We start from the raw sequence: 20898 nt of genomic DNA on the forward strand, positions 1-20898 counted from the left end.
CAGGTGCTGTTCTTGTACTTTGTATCATCATTACTTTGTAAATGATGTGACACTGACATGGAGTGGGTTAGGAATTACCATAAGGACTGTAATGACAAGTCCAAAAGACCATCACAAATCAACTGGAAAAATTAATATTGATTTAAAATCTCATTTGTTATATGCATAATTAATGGTATTGGTAACTTCTTATATTTGTGAGAAATTTTTCAAAACCTTTTATGCATTATGACAGTTTTCATTGTGATTTAAAACAGTGAGAGCAAATGTTATTTTCCTATTTTGTAAATGAGAAAACTGAAGTGTAGAGAATCTAAATATTGTACTTCAAGAGTAGAGAGTGTTTTAAACTATCTGAAAATGTTCTTCTAACTCTATATGCTGACCACCTATCCTTTTATACAATATACAGGCTGGTTATGTCTATAATGCTGACTATTTATGGGTTTTACTTCCTTTATTAGCGACATAAAAGACATCAAACAATCTATATCCTAGGCTAGGTCATAGTCCTGGCATCCAAAAGCATGGAGCCAAGGGCATTTTTGAAGAACGTAAACGTCCACCAGAGATTTGCACTTCTTAGAAGGATACAGAAGAGTAGGGAAGAATCAGAAGTTAGCTGTAGAAGAGGGTAAAATTTTATTTTTTTTCCTAAAAGTTTTTGTCTTTAGAAAACACTCGTCATAGTCTGGAATCATATTTAACCAACTTTGCACATTTCTTTTATATAGGGACTTGTAGGTAGCATTGGCCCTCCAGGATTTCCTGGGCTTAGAGTGAGTATCAACTATTATCATTCTTATAAAATATTGTGTTTATATTTGTTAGATGCATTTTAAAATCTTTAGAAAAATGAGATGCTTTGGTGTCATTGCTGGATATGAGACTTGCGCAAATGTGTTTTCCCACCTGATGTGCAAATTAGACCAGTAGTATGAATCAAAAAATTAAACATTATCATAACCTACAATAACAAATTTCTACAGATTTATGTGTACACATGTACATTAATAGGTAACTTAAGACTCAGTTTCTTCAAATGCATGACATAGAACAGCCACTTCTCTCCTTTGAAATAGTCTTTCATACCATCTGGTCTGGATAGATACAGATGGGTCTAAATACCATACCACACCACATCACAGCACATGGTAACTATAGACTTTATTTCTGGAATAAAATTGAATAAATGGTTAGGAAACGTCCTGAACAAAAGGTAGTAGTTGTACTTTATTAATGCTGCTAAACATATTAATGCCCAATTTATTTATTATACTAATAATATAAGTGACTATATTATTTGTCCATGTAATCAGTTTAATTCAGTGAATTTAACTCTGAGTTTCACTGGAGTTTCTGATGTAGGCAAAGTACAGTTTAGTAAAAGCAATTCTATGAAGGCCAAAGCAATGTACTCCAGATAGTTACCTGATAAAGTTTATTCACTGAAGCAAACAGACTGCTATTAGACTGCTATTTCTGCTGTGTCTTCATAAATATATTTCTGTCAGTCAAACTTATGGTTCATGACAGCGATATAAATTGCAGATATTTTATATAAATTTAGAACCATGTAGCTTAACATCCAGCTGAGCTAAAGGCATGTTTGACACACTTTTATGAACTGTAAGTAGCCTAATGAAAATAGAATCTTAAAAGTAAACTATGTATCCATATAAAAATAGGAAATAACCATGAGCAGAGGTAAGATTTTCCCTAAAAATCAACTTAGAGCTTGCTTTAACACGTGAAGTAGGTAATTAAGACTCCAGAGTTTTATGCCATAATTAACAGCCACATTATTTTTAGCTTGAACTTGAACACAGGTCTTCTGACTCTACATTTAAATTCCCACACACACCCCACCCCTGACCAACCTAACTACCCAAAGGCAGAAGGTGACAACTTGACCAAAGGAATAAATCAGGAATTCAGTTATTGGAACTATAGAAAAAATCAGCATAATAAGTTTTAACTTGCCATTTGGGGCTGGCAACAGTAGAGAATTAAGAGTCAGAGAACCTGAGTTAAGTCTATAACATTTAAACTTTTCTTTTACATGATACTATTAGTATAATAATAAAATCAGCAATAATATCTCACTTTTATTTAGTATTTTCCATGTGCTAGTCTTAATGTTAGGTCATTTAACTCTCAGAACAAGCCAAGACTACTCAGGTTCTGAGTGTTAGGCCTAGATTTGAAGCCAGGTGATCCAAATCCAGAGTCCAAAATCCTACCCATGTGCTACACCGCCTCCTTAAAACTTATATCACCTTAAAATGAATGCCATTTATCTTAAGAGTTTTCTTTAGGCTTCATGAGAAGCTCTATGTGAAGGTAAAATCCAAAGGACTAATTTTTATTCCTCAGAACTTAGAATAGGATCAAACCCCTAGGTGGTAGTCAGTGGCCTTCCCAATGGGGAGAGAAAGGAAGCTGGGGAAGGGAGTTGGATTCCAAAGATACTCTTTCTGCATTCTTCCTTTAACCTATCAGTTGGTTAGCTCACATGCTTCTGCTATTTTGCTGAAGTTTAAGACCAAAATTCTTAGCATGTCCAGACTATCTTGGTTCTCATCTGCACCCTGAGAACATACTTTGTACACTAGCAAAATTGTTTATTCTCAGATGCCATGCAGCCTTCCTATGATATGGCCTTTGCACTTGTTTGTCTGCCGGAAACACTTTCCTCTCCTTTTGCATCTAACACTGAACTCTTACTCATTTTTCAGTTCCAGGACTTAGCACAGTTCTAACACATAATAGTGCTTAGTAAAAATGACTGTGTTTTTTTGTTTTTGTTTTTGTTTTGTCCTTTCTCTTTCTCAATTTACCCTGTGGTAGATGGGAAGAGGTCCTAGAGAAGAGAAAATGGCTGATGATACTAACAGTCATCTTTGTAATCCTCATCTCTACATTGATATGGATAGTACTTTATACTTTTCACACACATATCTCATTTGTTCTTCCATGAGATGTAAAGTAGATAAAGCAGGTATTTCTACCTCCATTTTAAATTTATTAAATTTTTTAATCCACATAATGTGAGCATCTTCTATGTATCAAATGCTGAACTAGATTTTTGCTAGGCCTAAAACTACAAACAAGATTTCCATTTTTAGCAACATTATAATATAGTGGAATAGAAGGAAAAATAAGCAATGTCATATAATGTGATCACTGCCATCATGGACTAAAAACCAGTGAGAAAGGAGCAATTTATGTTATCTTGAGAGAGGAGTCTTCGCAAAAGAGATGTGTTTTAACCGTATCTTGAAATTTGTGCATGAGTGGAATGGAGTAGAAACAGGAAAAGGGCTCTTTAGGCAGAAGAATCCTTAAATGCACAAAAGAAGTGGAAAAAATGAAATGTTTGGGAAATGCAAAGAGGAGTTGGAGGATTGCAGCCTAAGAAGTATGGAGGGATAGGAGCAGAATGGAAGGAGCTGAGGTTTTGGAGATAATTGGGAAAGATGATACAGAACCTTTATATTTCAGAATAAACAGTTTGCTCACCCAGTTTATCTGCAAGCCTACATCTGCTTGTTTTCATACAGGAAGTATAGTTTCCGACAAGAGATAATATAGCTTTCTCTAAGTGATTTTTTCCATGCAACTTGTTGTCATTGTCATTTGCTTTCTTAACCTGTGAGTGTGGGTGGGTGTGGTTGCACAGTCTTCCCTACACTGTGCTCACTCATATGAGCTCTAATTGGCTAGAGGCTGCTGGTTTTATTCGAAGAGCCTATCCTTAAGCTCTCTTTCTTTGACTCACTTTGACTCGAAAGTTCTTTATTATTTCTGGCTCTGTGGGAGGCTCTTCTCCCTTTGGTGCTATATCCCAGACAGCTAAGCTGCCATACGTGGAAGTATTTCTCCTGTCTGCTCCATCTTCTCATGGAAAAGGAGTATGGTAGGGAGAGGGTGCTGAAGGCCTTCAGATTTTCCTTGTGGAACTGAAAACTGCTCTTAGCCTGTCATGGTTGCTTTCAGAAAGCCATCGTTTTTCAGGACTAGGATTTTCCACACAACTTGTAACATACCACAAAATGTTTGATGTCTCTTGGAGGTTTCTACATCCATACCATTTTACTTTTTAATTCTCTATTTTGCTAAATCTTCTATAACATGTATGTACTTTGATATTTTTCAACACTTACTATTTTGTGATTTCTCTTTTAGAGTCACTAAAAAGTAAAATAGTAGATTATGCATACAAAGTACATTCATCTGAAGATACTAGACTCCACACAGTGATATATTTACTGAAACAAAGTTAATAATATTATTGCCTATAAAAAAACCCAGCAGGATGAAAAAGAAGTATTTGTTTATTTGCTTATATTTTTCCATACCTGCATAGATTATTGCCACATAATTTCCAAACAGAAATGTTTATTGTATTTTTTGAAACTCTCATAATTTTTAAAGCTATGAACTTTGCATAAACTAGCCACTGTAATTATAAGAACAATTGTTCCTACTGACAGAATTTGTCAGGGATGTATTAATATTGCATATCTGTTTATTAAGTTGGAAAGTATTACTCCTTACTTCTCACAGTCTCATATATTTCAGGATTAAACATGTTGGAAATAATTTATCTTAGTTATATTTCACAGACTTTCGGAGTCACTTAGAAGTAAAGATGTCATATTTTCCATTCTGAAATTTGTATTCTATAAATGTAGACTATTAGAAATGCTCTTTGGTGTTGGGAGATAGAGCTCTAGAATCACTGTTTTAGTTTTTTTTTTTTACTCAAGTATAATTGACATAGAGTTTTATATTAGTTTCAAGCATACAATATAATGATTCAGCAATTCTATACATTATTCAGTGCTCATCATAAATGTACTCTTAATCCCTTTTATCTATTTCAGCCATCCCCCCACCCACCTCCCCTCTAGCAACCACCAGTTTGTTATCTGTATTTATGAGTCTGTTTTTTGTTTGTCTCTTTTTTTTCTGTGTTCATTTGTTTTGTTTTTTAAATCCCATGTATGAGTGAAATCATATGGCATTTGACTTTCTTTATTTTACTTAGGATTTTACCCTAGGGTAAAAGGTCCATCCATGGGTGTTACAAGTAGCAAGATCTCAGTCTTGAGACGGGGGGGAAGTATATAGTGCAGTATATTGCTAGTTCACTAGTGAAGTGCAGTAGAAGGCCATTTCAGTATTGGTCACTGTATCTTCAAAGGCTTGGAGCATGTGAAAAGAGAGAGCAGAGAGCATGTTCAGACAATGGAAAACAGTCCATTGTGGTTAGAATGTAGGATTTGGAGGAGGGAGACGTAAAGGAGGAGTAAGGACAAATGGAAATAGAGAAAACTAGGAGAGTTGGTGGAAACCTAATAGCGAGGGTCTGGGATGCTTTCCTGAGAAATTTGAATTATAACTAAAAGGAGCACCATTTTTTAGCACTGTGATACATATACCTTTAAGAGTTTCTTAGCATTTGGGAACCATAAAAGGGAGGTTTAAAGCAACTTGTTCTTTGAAGCCAGGCACAGGGAGGTAGTAAGAGAAAGAAGGAAAATGAAGGTGTCATTGACACAAAACTTATAAGTGATCCCCAAGCCATTTTTTTAAAATTTTACTTTCAAATACCCTTATTGTGGCTACTGTCCTTTGTCTTCTAAGATGAAGTATTTGAGGAGTTTTTCTAAGGCACTTACCTACAGGAGATGATAGTGGTAGTTATGTTTTTGAGAGATCTTGCATTGGAGCACTAAACTGAGAACCTTGGCATTGCTGACCATGTCTCTTTCATCTGTTTCCTCAACACTTCTACAGTGTCTGTGTACATGTTATGCCCAACAAATGTTAAATGGTGAATGAATGAGAGAAGCCCAGAAGAGTAGTCTCATTCAGTACTCAGCTTATCCCTGAGATTATGGTATTTTATCATTCTGCAAATTTCAGATCATGAAATAAAATCATTAGAATGCCTGGAACATAATAACTGCCCAAAAAGTATTTCCTGAATAAATGGGTGAAATAAAAATATAAGATGATCAAATGAAGTATTTATCAAATACATCCCGAGAACATGGCACTAAAATATTTCCCTTGTCTTCAAGATTTTAGCTAGTTGGAGAAATATTTCAAGATGAATGTTATGGACAGTTGAGCATTTTAGGGGCTAAAGGAAAGGGAGGATCCTTGTGGCCTTGACCAGTATGAATAGGCTTCCGGGAGTAGAATGACCTCACTGAGGTTTCAAAGATTGGTATGATTTATACATGTGGAGAGAAAAAGAAATTGTGGAAGAACAAGGCACATGTAGGAACTTAGTGAGACAAACTGTTCTGGGTTAATTAATCAAGTTTACATTATTCTCTTTCTAATCCTCGTGTATGCTTAATGATGCCTTTCTGTCTTACTGCATTTCAGGGCAGTGTTGGCCCTATTGGACCATTTGGACCTTCTGGAATTCCTGGCCCTGTGGTATGTCTGTGTCTACATAATGGATATCTCTCTTTAATTTCTCTACAATGTCACAAAACATCTCCTCTTTTTTTCAGGGTCTTTCCGGGAATAAGGGCCTACCTGGAATCAAAGGTGATAAGGTGATTTAAATATTTACATTATCATAGAGTTAATTTCTTATCACATTTATTTTTTTTCTTTTCAGTCAACACAACTTATAAAATATTTTGTTTTTATATATGGGATCCAATCTGTACTGTCAGTTATACAATTTTTCTCAGAAGTAGGAAAAATAAAGAAGCTGTTCTTCCATAAACATTTGTACTTTCGTATAATATTGCCATGTTTGTGTTGCTTAAATGTCTTTGTATAAAATTGTGCCCTCTAGGGTGAGCAAGGCATTGCAGGAGAGCCAGGAGAACCAGGGTATCCTGGAGACAAGGTAACTTTTTTTTACCATTAAGTTTATAGAAGTACAAAAAAAAGTCCGTGCAAAAGTATAAATTCTTTGAAAAGAAAGGAATAATCATTACTTTAACCATGTAGTTTATTAGGATATGGTATCAATATGGTTTTACATGTCTTGTTTCTCAGTTTTCTTGGATTAATTCCATGAATTTTTTAAGTAATTCGTACATAGAGGCACATCTGCCTTTTTTGGTGTAAGAGTTTCTATCTTTCCTCTAATATTCTCTTCTTTTAGGGTGCTGTTGGTGTTCCAGGACCACCAGGGATGAGAGGAAAGCCAGGACCTTCAGTAGGTTTGAACTTTTGCTTTGTTCTTTATGATTCACAAAGTGCACAGCATGGCAGGAGTCTTGACAATTGTTGGTATTAGTGGAATATAAGAAGATATAAGCCTACCAGGCTGGCATTGTTTTCTCTTCAGTTTTTAGGGTACAGCTAATCCTTGAAGTTTTCAGCTCACATTCCACAGAGTATTGGACCTCATCCTCCTGCCCCCTCCCCCCATCCCAGGCCAAGCCAAATTTCTGAGAACCCTAAAGATCTTGGTTGATCTATCATGGATAGTATTTCAAGTAAACATGGGATGTTTAAAACAGAAAATATAAAACACCTTAAATACTATTTTAATTTTTCCAAATATCTTTCATTCCAATGTATTTCATTAAAAAAAAAGTATTGTGAAGAAAAGATAGCATGTCACACTCTGTGAGCAAAAATATTCTAGTTCTTTGTCTTTTTTTTTAATCTTTGGGCATCAATTAGTTGAAAAGAAAGGATACCTTATACTGTAGTTAACACAAAACCCAACAAAGTATACAACTAAAATTACTGAGTAATTAAAATCACTTAAACAATGATTAAAACATGAGTTAAAAGTATGTCTCTATATATTAAAAATCATAAAAATTATTATATTTAAGATTTACTGAGTGTTTACAAAGTTCCAGTCACTTCGAAAGTCTATGCCTCTAATTTAATCTTTACATAAATCACATAAAGTTGGTACTATTATTATTCTTATTTTACAGATTAGGGGAACTGAGACATAAAGTTGAACAACTTGCCCAAGTTTTCGTAGTTAGTTGGTGGCCACCTGGGAAAACCCAGGTAATCACCTATGTCAGAGCTCATGCACTTAGCCACTGTGCCATACTGTCTGAGAATTTAACATTTTAAGATTGTTTTAGGATTTTAATATTGTTTACAACTCTATGAAGGTGAAGGTGATCGTAGATAGAAAAAGTTAGACGGAAAATTATAATTTATTAAAAAACATTAAAATGTACATTTTAAAAAAGATTATTGTTTTCCTGAGCAAATCATCGTGTTCCCTCTAACTCTACCCTCCTATGTCAGGCTTGTTTGTTTTTTTGTCAGATGCAAGCAGCTTTAAGTTACAGTACTTTATATACCCCATTCTGTCTGGCTTCTAACAGTGCAAGCATTTCATGTACATCTCTCAGGAATTATTTATTCCACAGAACCGTTTTCAGCATCTGTTTGTCTAATGACATCTGTTTGTCTAATGGTAAGCTTTGCTCTTCTTAGTTTTTTGCCTCAGACTCAGGGTATACCTGGTCAGTCATGTACCCAGACTTGTGCTCAGCAGTTGAATATTAGAAGTTACAAAGTGCATAAATAAGGGACATGAGAGTAGGTCATGAAGCTAGCAGAAAGCCTTTACTCAAGGATGATTCTAAACCACGTAACAGGAACTTACCGTATCTGCAATGGTTGGCAAAGTAAGACCCTAACTTCTTGTATTTTCATTGTTCATTGTGTGAGGGTTTTCTGACTTCTGATAATAATAAAAGGAGCTGGTACAAGACATTTTCTAAGGACAATACTAAGTAATAAATGATACCAATATTCTGTTATGCTTCACATACTTATACAAAGTAAACCTTTTTAATGTCTCCCCCTCCCCTTACTTTTTGACAGTTTGTATTGATAACATGTTTATTGCTGGGCAGGGAGGGATATACTGGTCTGAGAAACAGAGACTTAGATTTTAGTCCCAGCCCTGACTTGCTATCACCCAGGGCATTTAACCACTGTGATATCCAATTTCTTGTTTAAACTGAGAGACTATATCATATTTAAGGTTCCTTGCAAATCTGTGACTCTTTAGTTGCCTCTCTCAGGGATAGTGTTTGCCAGCATTTCTCTAGTCTCAGCTACAGAAAAGGCAGAGAACCTGTCTCATCTTTAACACATGGTCTTAAAAACCTTAATTTTTTTTTTCCTGGAATAAATCACCAGAACCAACTCTAATGTGTGTTTTAGGGCAGTGATTCAGGGAGCATAAGATGATAAGAATGAGGCTTTTTGCTTGTTCATTTTGTACCTTTCTATATTATTCTGGTAAAAAAAAAAACCACATTTTTTAATGTCGGCAGGGACTTTGGTAGGAGATACTTGACCATTTTTTTGTTTTATCAAATCTTTGAAAAAAATTATATATCAGACCAAAGATAGGATAAAAACTTAAGAATTAATATTTGTGAGAATCTTTAGTTTCTAACTTTATTTATTACTTGTTTATATCTTATGAGTAGACAAAACTTGTAGAGGTTTGACCTGGAAACTTTTCCCAGTTATGGAAGGAGACAGTTGTTGGATGAAAAATTGCTTGCACTCAATCTATTAAAAAGAAACTATACAAGTTAGTGCCTATCTAAATCATTTGTTTACTAGCATGAAAAGAATGCCATAGTCATAAGGATGTCTTTCTTATTTTATATCTCCTACTTTGGGTTTTCTATTATCTAAGATGATGACATTAGTGACTTTTTTTTCCCCAAATGAATCTAAGTTGTAACGTGAAAGAGTATTTACAAGCTAAAAGAAGGAATGTCCTGATTTGGAAGGCTTTTTATATTTGCAATAAGGAAGCTTTTGCTCTACAAGCATTTAAAAACTAGAGAAAACTACCAATCAGAAGTTAAGAAATATTCTTTCCTTAGAACAAAGACATTATTGGGGTAAGCTCTGTGCTGACAGCTCACAGCTTGGAGCCGCTTTGGATTCTGTGTCTCCCTCTCTCTCTCTGTTCCTCCCCCATTCATGCTCTGTCTCTCTCTGTCAAAAATAAATAAATGTTAAATTAAAAAAAAACAAAGACAATTATTATGTTCTTTCCATAGATTTGACTAGAAGTTGCTGTCAATTATACAGGTGTATGTAATCATCACTCCCTTGTCTAAAACTTACTTGAAAGCTCAGTTTTTATAAAAGAGACTTGACATTTAAGGAAACTTCCAGCTGAAGTTTTTCAAAGTGAAGATTTATTCTGAAGAATGAACGAAATTATTCCAAAATGTGTGTTTTTAAGTATCTGGTTGTCGATTAGTGTTTCTGAAAACAAAGACCTCGTAGGTATTTTTCCTTCACAGCTTGTAAATTTAGCTTCTGGTTTGCTTTTTGCCACCAGAGGTCTCCAGTGAGAGCTCTATCTTTATCTCTTTAAGAGAGGTACTTGCCATTTTAATAATGTAAGCCTCCTCTAGATATTGATTATGACAGATGATGATTTTGTTTACTTAGGAGAACTTAAATGAAGTTTTATGTAATACTATTAATTTTCTCTAAATTTGATTGCAGTAGTTTCATTGTGTACTGTTTTATGTCCTGAAACTCAGATATCTAAGCAATGTATGAGAATGAATTTAGTGCTTATGGAAAATGGTGCTTTACTTCTTAAGATGTGAATAAATGCATACTATATCTTGTATTTCTATGTAATCTGAGGCCTATTAAGTCAAATCTGAAACTTGAATAGAAATCTCATGTGACAGAAATAATGAATTCAACAGTTTCTCTTAAGAAAACAAGGGTATTAGACTACTGGTCCCCCCCTGTTCTATACTTCAATCTCTTGAGAACATTGCCAGCCCTTTCTAGTTTCAGGCTTTATGACCACTTGTCTCTCCTCTGAATCTTCTCTCTGGCCCTGATTTCACTTCGTTAATCCAAATGAAAGTCAGAAAATGAAGTCAGAAAATGAAGTCAGAAAATGGCTTCAGAGATATTGAAAAGAAATCCTCAGCATTTTAATATAATGATCAAACAATCTAGGAATTATAGGTATCATCCAGGAAAGGATAGAGGACATGAAGGGAATAATTAATGGTTATAGAATTGGTTAACATTTAGTGAGTACTTTCTATGTGCCAGGCACTGTGCTAAGAACCTTGCATGTATTGTCTCTAATCCTCACAATGACTCTGTAACAATGCTAATACTGTTAGCATTATTTTCCTATTTTATTAGTGAGGAAACTGAGGCTAATAGAGATTAAGCAACAAGGACTTAAATCCACATAATTCTTGATTGCTAAATCGGGCCCCTTGTAGTATCAACGGAAAGAGGAATTTTCAGGGATAGTCCCAGGACTCTGGTTATTTATAAAAGTAACTCCTCATCTAGAGTCCTCTACCTTGTTGAGTCAAACTTTATTATCTCTGGATAACACACACACACACACACACACACACACACACACACACACACACACTTTTCTTCTTGATTTGAGCGCTTAACTCAGTAATTTGTTTGTATCTCCAGCACTTAGGAGTAAATATATATTACACCCATACATGTTTTAAAAGTAAGTTTTCCACAGAGATGATGGTTACAAATTAAGTCTTTCTGAATGGTAGTTACAACCTTGTTTGACATAATATATTGAGTGCTGTTTGCTAAAAAGTCATTATAATTTTGTGTGGTATAATACATTGATTTGTTTGCTTACCATATGTCTGTCTCCATTTTAACTTGTATTTATTAGGTTAATGCTTATACACTGACTCTCACCCCCATTTTAGGGCCAAATGGGTGACCCAGGACCCCAAGGACCATGTGGCCCTCCAGGACCAGAGGTAAAATGTTGGTTGGAAGATAACAAATTTGAAATAAAAGTTGAAAAAAATTAAACTTGCTTGTAAAGCATGTTTTTACATAATAGGCTTAAGAAAGATTCTCTTTAAAGTTTATATCTTTGTAAATAGTTTGTATTAAATTTTTTCTCCTCTATCAGAAAGTATGCAACAGTGATCCCAAGGAACTAGAAGGGTATTAACCACATTATTGTCTTTATTAGATCACAGCTGATTTATTTATTCTGAACAATAACTATAATAACACATACTTGGGGTTTAAAATCAAATTTCAGGATAAGCTCCACTGAATTTTTAATGCAAAATGCTTCCAATTTTTGTTATATGCATATATCATTTGGATCTCATATTCTAGAATAAATACAATTAAGTCTGTAGTACATATATCAAATTTACTTGTTTATTCTTTGAAATTTTGACTTTGGCTGAATGCTTGATCTGGAGTGTCTTTTTTTTTTTTTCCTGCAAGTTCACATAGAACACAAGGTTCTTAGATGAAACATTTTAGTTTTTTAAAAATCATTTTATGAGTTGGGGTGCCTGGGTGGCTCAGTCGTTTAAGTGTCCGACTTCAGCTCAGGTCACGATCTCATGTTCTGTGAGTTTAAGCCCTACGTCAGGCTCTGTGCTGTCAGTTCAGAGCCTGGAACTTGCTTCGGATTCTGTGTCTCCCTCTCTCTCTGCCCTTCCCCCACTCTATCTCTGTCTCTCAAAAAATGAATAAACATTAAAAAAATTTTTTAAAATCATTTTATGAGTCAGAGATATATACCACATGGAGATAACTTCTGAAGTTCACTCTAATTCAGAAATATAAGCCAAAAATACATATATTCAGAAATATAAGCCAAAAATACATATATACACCTATACATACACATACACATCTAATTCAGAGTCATAGATGCAGCAATAAAGCTGAGAAAATGAATTTGGCTTCAGAATAAATAAATCAGAGCAATTAAATCCCCTCGGTGTCAGAGTAGTAGGCAGAATTTCTAGAAATAGCATTCTACTGATGCTTTCTCCCTCTCTTTGTAAACCATAAAATCTACTTCTTACCCTGCAGCTGTCTTTCAGCGTTGGTTGATTTCTTCAGTCAATGCCTATTACTACTTATTGTCTAATTTAAAAACACATTGCATATTGGTAGTTCAAAAATCTAAAAATCTACATTGTACCTAGTTTTATTAATAGGGATATAGTAGGAGATAAAATACAGTACTATATTGATGTCACCATTCTGGAAAGAAAGAAATTGTTTTGAGTAATTGAAGTAATTATTAACAGATAATTAAAATAGTAATTAACACATTAATATAACTTTATATATTTTATGAGCCTGTTTGCTTTTAATAATTTTTCATGAAAACCTGCCTGGAATGAATTCTATTTACCTGTCTTCTCATACTGAGGATACAGACCTAATTTATCTTTTACTAGCCTTAAAGATGATTTATTATGAACATGGGTTGTTCTTTTTAAAAAAAATTTTTTAATGTTCATTTTGAGAGAGACACACACAGAGTGCAAGCAGGGAGAGGCAGAGAGAGAGAGACGCACACACAGAATCTGAAGCAGGCTCCAGACTCTGAGCCATCAACACAGAGTTCGATGTGAGGCTTGAATTCACGAACCATGAGCTCATAATGGAGCTGAAGTTGGACACTTAACTTACCGAGCCACCCAGGTGCCTTTGAACGTGGGTTGTTCTATTGTAACAGTTACAGATAGGTTGCATGCTAAGAAGGACTGTGTCACTGCCTTATAATCAGTATGGTTTGGGATCATTTTCTTCTTTTTCCTAAAGCTAGGTTAAAGGATGGATGCATGGGCCATGTTTTTACTTATTACTTGGTCTTCCAAAGATGTTTCTTTTCTTTTTCTGTTGCCTTAGAGATTTAATGATTTGCAATCATCATTCAAAACATTGTCTCATTGTCTTGATTTTTGCACTACTAATACAAAGTCCTGAGCTCTAACCTTGTCAGACTGTACCCATTCCTCCTGCTCAGCTGCATTAAATGTTTTCATTGAGCCAAAGATGTAACCTGTATTCTCATAATTGGCCAAGGTTTTTTTGGGAAAGGGGCCTAATCTAAAGATCATACTTTTTTAAATGTAAGAATATAATGTATAGGCAGTTATATGAGGCAACACTTTTATCCAAATCCCTCTCAACATTAGGCTTTTGATAGAATTGCAGATCTAAGAGTTTACAATAGTATGTTTAATATTGTATCAAGACTCAAAAGTTTCTACCTGTATAGTACATGACTTTTCTCAGATAAGGGGTTTTATATGTAGTGCTAAATTTAGACTTTATACTATAGGCAATGATCAAAGATTTTTAAGCAAGGGGAATGAAATCATCAGACTTGTGTTTTCAACAGATGCATGGTAGCAGGAGCACAAAGGTAAAAAAGAAAGAAGGGAGAGGTGAGAAGACTAATTGGAGGCTATTTAGGAGGATAAGTAAGGCAAGACCAGGCTATAAATAATGAGAGCCTGTTAAAACAGAGAAGAGAGGATGGCTTCCAGAAATAATTAGGATATACAATTCACAGCACTTGAACCACTCAGTTCTGTTCATTTAGTTTGTGTAAGAGAGCAATAAGAGACAATTTTAATGTTTCTTGCTTGAAAAGTTGGGTAGAAAGTGGGATCACCATTCTAAAAAAAATTTTTTTTAATGTTTATTTATTTTTGAGAGAGGGACAGAGCACAAGTGGAGGAGGGGCAGAGAGAGAGGGAGACAGAGAATCCGAAGCACGCTCCAGGCTCTGGGCTGTCAGCACAGAGCCCAACACAGGGCTTGAACCCACGAACAGTGAGATCATGACCTAAGCCAAAGCCAGACGCTTAACCGACTAGGCCACCCAGGTGCCCCTGGGATTACCAGTCTAAAAATAGTAAAAAGGGAGAAGGAGGAAGATATTCAGAGGGGTAGAGATAATGCTTTGGTTTTGAGATTGTTAGGATTGCAGAGCCTGTTGGACATATAGGAAATTAGTCTCATAAGTGTACAGAAAACTATAGACCTGAAACTCAGAAGAGAATAGGACTAGAGATAATTATTTGTTGTCATCCACATAGTGGTATTAGATGAAGCAGCTGTTAACAGATGAAATCATTTAGGGAGAATATATGAAACAAGGTTTGAAAATACTACACCTGGACATTCACCCCGAAGGCTACATTCTCTGTCTACAGTGCAATCGGTTTTAAATTAACAATTTAAAGGCAATAAGATAAACTTTGGTACCTTAAAAGCACAGAGAAAAGAAAAAAAACCACTTTGGAAATTAAAAAATATTTAGTACTGGGTGAGAACCAATCACTATAAAACTTGAATGTTGCACCCAAATTCACATTTCTCTAAAAAGCAAGGAAGAACAAGAATAAATGTATTATGCCTAGCACAAGTGTAGGGATTTGGTTTAAAAGGAGAAAGACGTTGAAAGAGATCAAATAGGATAGATTCTGTTTTCTTTATAAATATGAGACAATCCCAAGACTAAGAGGACTGGGTGCATCCAGAAAGAGGGTGCTTGAGTAGATTTGTGAAGAGTAAGTGGGGAAGTAACTAGAGACTTATAAAATAATTCCTGAGCTGTATTAAGAACTCAGCTGAGGTTGAAAAAACCATCTTCCCAAAATATAGCCACAAAGTCCAATACTTTTTATTGGAACTGTATTGTAAATTTGAGTCTGAATGTCCTACTGGCCAAAACAGTGAAATATTCACTTATGTGAATCTCTTCTTCCTTAGATTAAAAATATGATTGTATATACTTAAAGTATATAATGTAATGATTTGATATGTAGAATACATTGTGAAATGATTACCAAGATGAATATAATCAGCATATACATCACCTTCCATAGTTCACTCTTTAATTTCTTTCTGGTGAAAATGCTTAAGATCTACTCTCAGCAACTTTCAAATATACCATATTTGTTTGCTTGTTTTTCAGTTTTTTTAATATGAAGTTTATTGTCAAATTGGTTTCCATACAACACCCAGTGCTCATCCTAACAGGTGCCCTCCTCAATGCCCATCACCCATTTCCCCTCCCTCCCATCCCCCATCAACCCTCAGTTTGTTCTCATTTTTTAAGAGTCTCTTATGGTTTGCCTCCTTCCCTCTCTGTAACTTTTTTTTTCCTCTCCCCTCCCCCATGGTCTTCTGTTAAGTTTCTCAGGATCCACATAAGAGTGAAAACATATGGTATCTGTCTTTCTCTGTATGACTTATTTCACTTAGCATAACACTCTCCAGTTCCATCCACATTGCTACAAAAGGCCATATTTCATTCTTTCTCATTGCCAAGCAGTATTCCATTGTGTATATAAACCACAACTTCTGTATCCATTCATCAGTTGATGGAAATTTAGGCTCTTTCCATAATTTGGCTATTGTTAAAAGTGCTGCTATAAACATTGGGGTACAAGTTCCCTAAGCATCAGCACTCCTGTATCCTTTGGGTAAATTCCTAGCAGTGTTATTTCTGGGTCATAGGGTAAATCTATTTTTAATTTTTCGAGGAACCTCCACACTGTTTTCCAGAGCGGCTGCACCAGTTTGCATTCCTACCAACAGTGCAAGAGGGTTCCCGTTTCTCCACATCTTCTCCAGCATCTATAGTCTCCTGATTTGTTTATTTTAGCCACTCTGACTGGCATGAGGTGATATCTCAGTGTGGTTTTGATTTATATTTCCCTGATGAGGAGTGATATTGAGCATCCTCTCATGTGCCTGTTGGCCATCTGGATGTCTTCTTTAGAAAAGTGTCTATTCATGTCTTCTGCCCATTTCTTCACTGGATTATTTGTTTTTCGGGTGTGGAGTTTGGTGAGTTCTGTGTAGATTTTGGATACTAGCCCTTTGTCTGATATGTCATTTGCAAATATCTTTTCCCATTCTGTCAGTTGCCTTTTAGTTTCGTTGATTGTTTCCTTTGCAGTGCAGAAGCTTTTTATCTTCATGAGGTCACAATAGTTCATTTTTGCTTTTAATTACCTTGCCTTTAGAGATGTGTCGAGTAAGAAATTGCTGCGGCTGAGGTCAGAGAGGTCTTTTCCTGCTTTCTCCTCTAGGGTTTTGATGGTTTCCTGCCTCACATTCAGGTCCTTCATCCATTTTGAGTTTATTTTTGTGAGTGGTGTGAGAAAGTGGTCTAGTTTCATTCTTCTGCATGTTGCTGTTCAGTTCTCCCAGCACCATTTGTTAAAGAGACTATTTTCCATTGGATATTCTTTCCTGCTTTGTCAAAGATTAGTTGACCATACTTTTGTGGGTCTAATTCTGGAGTCTCTATTCTATTCCATTGGTCTATGTGTCTGTTTTTGTGCCAATACCATGCTGTCTTGATGATGACAGCTTTGTAGTAGAGGCTAAAGTCTGGGATTGTGATGCCTCCCGCTTTGGTCTTCTTCAAAATTACTTTGGCTATTCGGGGTCGTTTGTGTTCCATATAAATTTTAGGATTGCTTGTTCTAGCTTCGAGAAGAATGCTGGTGTGATTTTGATTGGGATTGCATTGAATGTGTAGATTGCTTTGGGTAGTATTGACATTTTAGCAATATTTATTCTTCCAATCCATGAGCATGGAATGTTTTTCCATTCCTTTGTATCTTCTTCAATTTCCTTCATCAGCTTTCTATAGTTTTCAGCATACAGATCTTTTACATCTTTGGTTAGGTTTATTCCTAGGTATTTTATGCTTCTTGGTGCAATTGTGAATGGGATCAGTTTCTTTATTTGTCTTTCTCTTGCTTCACTATTAGTGTATAAGAATGCAACTGATTTCTGTACGTTAATTTTGTATCCTGTGACTTTGCTAACTTCATGTATCAGTTCTAGCAGACTTTTGGTGGAGTCTATTGGGTTTTCCATGTATAATATCATGTTATCTGCAAAAAGTGAAAGCTTGACTTCATCTTTGCCAATTTTGATGGCTTTAATTTCCTTTTGTTGTCTGATTGCTGATGCTAGAACTTCCAACGCTGTTTTTTGTTTTTAATTTTTTTGATGTTTGTTTATTTTTGACAGAGAGAGAGACAGAGCATGAGTGGGGGAGGGGCAGAGAGAGAGGGAGACACAGAATCCGAAGCAGCCTCCAGGCTCTGAGCTGTCAGCACAGAGCCTGATGCAGGGCTTGAACTCACAGACCTCAGGATCATGACCTGAGCCAAAGTCAGATGCTCAACCAACTGAGCCACCCAGGTGCCCCACAGAACTTCCAACACTATGTTAAACAACAGCGGTGAGAGTGACATCCCTGTCGTGTTCCTGATCTCAGGGGGAAAGCTCTCAGTTTTTCCTCATTGAAGATGATATTAGCTGTGGGCTTTTCATAAATGCCTTTGATAATGTTTAAGTATGTTCCTTCTCTCCTGACTTCCTCAAGGGTTTTTATTAAGAAAGGATGCTGAATTTTGTCAAATGCTTTTTCTGCATCGATTGACGGGATCATATGGTTCTTATCTTTTCTTTTATTAATGTGATGTATCACATTGATTGATTTGCGAATGTTGAACCAGCCCTGCAGCCCAGGAATGAATCCCACTTGATCATGGTGAATAATTCTTTTTATATGCTGTTGAATTCGATTTGCTAGTATCTTGTTGAGAATTTTTGCATCCACATGCATCAGAGATATTGGCCTGTAGTTCTCTTTTTTTGCTGGGTCTCTGTCTGGTTTGGGAATCAAAGTAATGCTGGCTTCATAGAATGAGTCTGGAAATTTTTCTTCCCTTTCTGTTGTTTGGAACAGCTAGAGAAGGATAGGTATTATCTCTGCTTAAACGGGTGGTAGAATTCCCCAGGGAAGCCATCTGGTCCTGGACTCTTATTTGTTGGGAGATTTTTGATAACTGATTCCATTTCTTCACTGGTTATGGGTCTGTTCAAGTTTTCTGTTTTTTTCTGTTTGAATTTTGGAAGTGTGTGGGTGCTTAGGAATTTGTCCATTTCTTCCAGGTTGTCCAGTTTGTTGGCATATAATTTTTCATAGTATTCCCTGATAATTGCTTGTATTTCTGAGGGATTGGTTGTAATAATTCCATTTTCATTCCTGATTTTATCTATTTGGGTCATCTCCCTTTTCTTTTTGAGAAGCGTGGCTAGAAGTTTATCAATTTTGTTTATTTTTTCAAAAAACCAACTCTTGGTTTCATTGATCTGCTCTACAGTTTTTTTTAGATTCTATATTGTTTATTTCTGCTCTGATCTTTATTATTTCTCTTCTTCTGCCGGGTTTGGGGTGTCTTTGCTGTTCTGCTTCTATTTCCCTTAGGTGTGCTATTAGATTTTGTATTTGGGATTTTTCTTGTTTCTTGAGATAGGCCTGGATTGCAATGTATTTTCCTCTCAGGACTGCCTTCACTGCATCCCAAAGCATTTGGATTGTTGTATTTTCATTTTCATTTGTTTCCATATATTTTTTAATTTCTTCCGTAATTGCCTGGTTGACCCATTGATTCTTTAATAGGGTGTTCTTTAACCTCCATGCTTTTGGAGGTTTTCCAGATTTTTCCTGTGGTTGATTTCAAGTTTCATAGCATTGTGGTCTGAAAGTGTGCATGGTATGATCTCAGTTCTTTTATACTTATTAAGGGATGTTTTGTGACCCAGTATGTGATCTGTATTGGAGAATGTTCCATGTGCACTCGAGAAGAAAGTATATTCTGTTGCTTTGGGATGCAGAGTTCTAAATATATCTGTCAAGTCCATCTGATTCAATGTATCATTCAGTGCCCTGTTTCTTTATTGATCCTGTGTCTAGATGATCTATCCATTGTTGTAAATGAGGTATTAAAGTCCCCTTCAGTTACCACATTGTTATCAACAAGGTTGCTTATGTTTTTGATTAATTGTTTTATATATTTGGGGGCTCCCGTATTCGGTGCATAGAGATTTGTAATTGTTAGCTCTTCCTGATGGATAGACCCTGTAATAATTATATAATTCCCTTCTTTATCTCTTGTTACAGCCCTTAATTTAAAGTCTAGTTTGTCTGATATAAGTATGGCTACTCCAGCTTTCTTTTGACTTCCAGTAGCATGATAGATAGTTCTCCATCCCTTCACTTTCAATCTGAAGGTGTCATCAGGTCTAAATGTGTCTCTTGTAGGCAGCAAATAGATGGGTCTTGGCTTTTTATCTATTTTGATACCCTGTGTCTTTTCATTAGAGCATTTAGTCCATTTACATTCAGTGTTAGTATAGAAAGATATGGGTTTAGAGTCATTGTGATGTCTGTAGGTTTCATGCTTGTAGTGATGTCTCTGGTACTTTGTGGTCCTTGCAACGTTTCACTCACAGAATCCCCCTTAGGATCTCTTGTAGGGCTGCTTTAGTGGTGATGAGTTCCTTCAGTTTTTGTTTGTTTGGGAAAACCTTTATCTCTCCTTCTATTCTAAATGACAGACTTGCTGGATAAAGGAATCTTGGCTGCATATTTTTTATGTTCATCACATTAAAGATTTCCTGTCGTTCCTTTCTGGCCTGCCAAGTTTCTGTAGATACGTCTGTTACTACCCTTATATGTCTACCTTTGTAAGTTAGGGCCTGCTTATCCCTAGCTGCTTTCAGAATTCTCTCTTTATCCTTGTATTTTGCAAATTTCACTATGATATGTCGTACAGAAGATCGATCCAAGTTACGTCTGAAAGGAGCTCTCTGTGCCTCTTGGATTTCAATACCTGTTTCCTTCCCCAGATAGGGAAGTTCTCAGCTATGATTTGTTCAAGTGTACCTTCAGCCCCTTTCTCTCTTCTTCTTCTTCTTCTTCTTCTTCTTCTTCTTCTTCTTCTTCTTCTTCTTCTTCTTCCTCCTCCTCCTCCTCCTCCTCCTCCTCCTCCTCCTCCTCCTCCTCCTCCTCTGGAATACCTATGATACAGATATTGTTCCATTTGATTGCATTACTTAGTTCTCCACTTCTCCCCTCATACTCCTGGATTTTTTTATCTCTCTTTTTCTCAGCTTCCTCTTTTTCCATAATTTTATCTTCTAATTCACCTATTCTCTCCTCTGCCTCTTTAATCCATGCTATGGCCGCCTCCATTTTATTTTGCACCTCATTTA

General features: G+C 35.8%; 1 protein-coding gene across 5 annotated transcripts in view; it reads left to right on the forward strand.

Annotated features, from left to right (window-relative positions):
• The window catches only part of COL24A1 (collagen type XXIV alpha 1 chain), a 403184-nt gene that overhangs the window by 108827 nt on the left and 273459 nt on the right, over positions 1-20898 (forward strand). For all 5 annotated transcript variants that reach the window (XM_058716744.1, XM_058716741.1, XM_058716742.1 and 2 more), the window contains 6 exons: positions 735-779; positions 6406-6459; positions 6537-6581; positions 6830-6883; positions 7145-7198; positions 11736-11789. In XM_058716744.1, coding sequence (XP_058572727.1) covers positions 735-779; positions 6406-6459; positions 6537-6581; positions 6830-6883; positions 7145-7198; positions 11736-11789 — 306 coding nt within the window. The remainder of the gene's footprint in view (positions 1-734; positions 780-6405; positions 6460-6536; positions 6582-6829; positions 6884-7144; positions 7199-11735; positions 11790-20898) is intronic.

The sequence above is a fragment of the Neofelis nebulosa genome, chromosome 2, assembly GCF_028018385.1.
Source record: "Neofelis nebulosa isolate mNeoNeb1 chromosome 2, mNeoNeb1.pri, whole genome shotgun sequence".
Taxonomy (NCBI): domain Eukaryota; kingdom Metazoa; phylum Chordata; class Mammalia; order Carnivora; family Felidae; genus Neofelis; species Neofelis nebulosa.